The following is a 4,375-nucleotide window of genomic DNA, read 5'->3' on the forward strand; positions in this document are numbered from 1 at the left end:
TATAATTATAAATTTTAATCTTTTTATTAGTCTTAATTCTAAAAATTTTTATTCTATTCTTTTTAATTTTTATCTAACTCTCCATCTCTTGATACAATGTCGTATCAAGTTCCTATAAAGTATGAGTTCCAACATTATAGTTGTTGTATATTTTAACGACTTTCAACCATCAACTTCACATGAAGTCGACCTGAGTTTTCACCATATTTTAATCATTATACATAGCACATCGTATGCAGCCGCCCTTGAGAGATGCCAATAAGCAATGTGCCTCTCAACGGTACGGCCGCCCAAGGAAGCATATTAATTTAATTAAGTTTAGGATTCAAATTTTATTGGAAATTACTTATAACAGATAACGCATTAGCCTTCAACTTTTTCCTATTATTGTTTTACAGTTCATGCTCACCACACCAACTATTAATATATAAACACCCAATTGATCATCCAATACTTCACTTAAACTTACTTTTTAATTTCTTTACCAACTTATTATTTGTTCCTTCATACTTTAACTTTCTGCGCTTGGATATCTTAAACAAACAAGTTTTTCTTAGATTTAAAAAGAAAAAAATTCATGCTACTAATTAGAATGAGATAGGATTATTCAAATAAGAATAATTAGTTATACTTTTCTTTAAAGCACGAAGACTAAAACAGAGTAGACGAAAACATTCGAGTCATTCACTTCAATTCTTTTATTTGTTATCTTAATTACGTAGTTCTATCTTAGGAAAAATTAAATATATTGTCTTATCAGCATCAAATTTAACAAGCATTTCTGGCCTCGAGTGTAGGGATCGTATATTCCATTCTCCATTACCATAATATTAAATTAATTTATGCCGAACACACTTAAGTGTTCCTTATTCCCTTAGCTTGTAATAAATCCAAAAAAAAAAAGAAATATTAACATACAACAACCCTTCAAGAAGTTGAACAACCATATATATGAAATATGATCGTATATGTATATATGTAGTATAATAAGTAAAGCTTTTACTACCAACGACATCACCTCAAAAGAAAAAAAAATATAGAGAAAAAAAATGGAAAACTCAAGAACATTTAACTTCAAGTAAAAATAATAATTAAGAGTCATTAAATAATAATTTAATTAAATCTATTAAATTATTTAACGACTTTTAACTATCAACTTTGTATAAAATTAAAGATGAAAATTCAGATGCAGTCACGTAAAGTTGATAATTAAGAGTTGTTAAATAAAAATTTAGTCAAATCATTTAAATTATGATGAAAACTCAAATGAAGCTGACTTCACGTGAAGTTGATACTGAGAGCCGTTAGATGATTTGATTGATTTGACTGAATTTTCATCTAATGGCTCTCAGGTATCAACTTCACGTAAAGTCGATTGCACATGAATTTTCACCTCAAATTATTTAATGATTCTCAACTATCAACTTCACATGAAGTTGACTGTACTTGAATTTTCAGCGAAGTTAAACTGTAAGCTGGTTTCCACAAAAAAAATTACAAAGTAACCCCCAAAGAAAATTTGAAAAAATGAAAGAGAAAAAATAAGACAAAATAAAATAAAAACAAAAGTGGTGTGGCACACGGCAACCTTTCTATTTCTAATGCGTGGCAGCTGCCGCCACGGCAGCCATTGCCACCGGCGGCGAAGAAGAAGAAACATTAATTCCGGAAGGAACAAGAAGATGTTTATTGTTATCTTCGTAGAGGAATTTGTGAAGAATCCTAAGGCTCTTGGCAAGAACATGTTCCTCCCAGGAATTTTGAGATTGGTGATGATCAGAGCAATTACGGTTCAAGAAAACCTGCGTGGCGTCAAGGCGATGCATGGTCCTCTTCCACGTGTTGTGGAGTCGTTGAATCTTCTGGATTTGGCGATTGGCGAGGGTGCAGTTGTTGACCTTGATTCTTGCAATGGCTATGTCTAAGAGCATCTTCTTTGTCTCTTCATCTGCTCCTAAGGCCTCTGCTCTTAGAAACTCGTTGAACTCTGGCACCCCTATCGCCCTTCTTATTCCCCTCTCGTAATCTGCCAATGGCTCGAAGAATTTCCGCACTTCCTCCACTTGTCCCGCTTCGATCATGCGATCCACGCGTGATCGAAGCGACGCATGCAGTATGGGGATTGAAACATCCACCCATAGGAAGCAACACTCATACCTTAATCTGGACAAACAAAAATAAGAAATGTTAAGTCTACACCTCTATATATTTTGTAATTTTGTGTATAAATATATTAGTTAAATTTTGATATATCGAGAATATAAAACGTTTTATACAATTATGCAATTATATTCGTTATTTTAGATTACTATTATGCTGATAATGTATAAAGTAATTATTTTATTTGACATGATTTCATATAAAAAATGGTGAAAATTCACGTGCAGTCAATTTTACATGAAGTTGATAGTTGAGAGTTGTTAGATGATTTGATTGATTTGACTAAATTTTTATCTAACAACTCTCTTCTATCAACTTCATGTGAAGTCGACTGCACCTGAATTTTCACCGTAAAAAATATTGAATGATTTCATACTTAAGAATAACTAACCTAAAGGTGGAGTGGTGGTTGATGAGAGCATCAAGATAGGAATTGGAGCCACCGGCGATGATGGGGAGGGCATCTCGGGCAACGATGGAATCGACGGCGGAGGTGGCTTGGCGGCAAAAATCAAGGGCGGTGAAGTTGGCATTGGGGTGAAGTGTGCCAAGTAGATGATGTGGGACCCCACGAGCCTCTTGAGGAGTTACCTTATTAGTGGTGATGTCAAGGCCCTTGTAGACTTGCATTTTGTCGGAGTTAACAATCTCAGCCGGTGGGAAGTGGTTGGCAAGGTCTATGGCCAACTTGGTCTTTCCGGTTCCGGTGGCCCCCAATATCACCACCACCTTATCCTTATTATTATTGTTCCGATTATATAACATGTTTGTAAATCCCTTTTGGAAACTTACTAGAGGCTCTTGTACTTGTTTGCAAGCTGAGGAGCCAGATACCGAGATAATCATCTTCTAATTAATTCTTAATTACCTTCGTGTAATCTAAAACCTGCCCAAGAGTTGACCAAACATTATTATTTTATATTTAGTTGTGTGTGTCACTATATATGTAAGTAGTATAGCACTATAATAATTAATAACCCTATATATTAATTAATTTATCAACACTACTACTACTACTTAATTCAGACAATTCGGATAGAAAACTTGGTAGGAGAATCTAGCAAGGAGGAAGGGAGAAAGAATAAAGAAGAAAAAGGAGCTTAATATATAAGCTATGTATTAAAATTTAGAGTGGCCTACTTATAATTTACATGGACCACAAAATATATATGCGTATGTATGTATGTATATATGTCCGTACTTACCTTTAGTGGCAAAATTAAAGACGCGGCGAGTAGTATATATACGGAATGTATGTATAGTAGGCTGAGATTGATTATATTGATACTTGGGAAGAGCTGATGAACTTTTTTTGAGGAATTAGAAGCACTTTGAGGTGTGTGAAGAAGTTTAGAAGAAGAAGAAAAAAAAGAAGAAGAGAGACTAAAGATATATGCAAGTGTGGATTTTCTGAGGGTACCAAAGGATCGGAAGCACTCACCGCTATTTATACACTAAGACTATGATAGCATGGCCCACTTTATATTATATAGCATGTCTTTGATGAAAAATTTCACTTACAAAGTTAAAACAATAAAAAAGGCAAATGATCTATTATTCTAATTAATTTTATAATAATCATTATTATTACATCATTTTCAACAAATGAAAAATTTATTATCTCAAATAACCCAGTCCAGCCCGATTAACCGCCGGGTCGGGTCATCACCTTTGGTTCAGATCCAAACTCCCCCAAGAAAATCCTACGGGTCGGTTCTTGGCACCCGCACCCGACTCGGCTGAATAAACAACTTCACCACTTGCGCTCTCCGCTGCGCCTTGCAAACCGGTCGTGTCGGTTTTCTTGGAGCCCCGACCCGAAGTCCCGACTTGAAGTTCAGAACGACCAGCTTCTCCCACGAGGACAAGGACAACTTACAAACGTCCTGGCCAATGGGCTAGGTCACCTTTTGGGCCCGCCCAACACAGTATATAAGGGGAGAGGTCAGCACTCCCCCCAAGGTACACATCATCTTACCTAATTTGGCTACCCTATCGTACGGACACTAACTTGAGCGTTGGAGTGTCCTTGTAGGTGGCCACCCCCCTCGATCGCCTAACCGCCGGTTTTGCCAGTCTCCCACCTGAGCCCGAAGACCCGTTCTAGGTCGCCCAGGGTCACCCCTTTTTATCTTTCCACCACAACTCGATTCGTCGAGTACCTGAGATCACCAGGTACGAACAATTATTATTAAATAATTTTTAACAAATAAAA

General features: G+C 36.2%; 1 protein-coding gene and 1 long non-coding RNA gene across 2 annotated transcripts in view; one reads left to right on the forward strand and one right to left on the reverse strand.

Moving 5' to 3' along the window:
* LOC110270859 overlaps window positions 1-4,375 on the forward strand; it is a 17,886-nt gene that overhangs the window by 608 nt on the left and 12,903 nt on the right. The gene's annotated exons all lie outside the window — the stretch shown is intronic.
* On the reverse strand, window positions 1,517-3,593 carry LOC107638577 (adenylate isopentenyltransferase 5, chloroplastic). The gene is made up of 3 exons (XM_016341913.2): window positions 3,366-3,593; window positions 2,552-3,046; window positions 1,517-2,163 (listed from the first exon to the last, which is right to left on the reverse strand). The coding sequence occupies exons 2-3, from the start codon at window positions 3,004-3,006 to the stop codon at window positions 1,599-1,601; spliced, it is 1,020 nt and encodes a 339-aa protein (XP_016197399.1). The 5' UTR covers window positions 3,007-3,046; window positions 3,366-3,593; the 3' UTR covers window positions 1,517-1,598.

Source organism: Arachis ipaensis, chromosome B04 (genome assembly GCF_000816755.2).
Source record: "Arachis ipaensis cultivar K30076 chromosome B04, Araip1.1, whole genome shotgun sequence".
Taxonomy (NCBI): domain Eukaryota; kingdom Viridiplantae; phylum Streptophyta; class Magnoliopsida; order Fabales; family Fabaceae; genus Arachis; species Arachis ipaensis.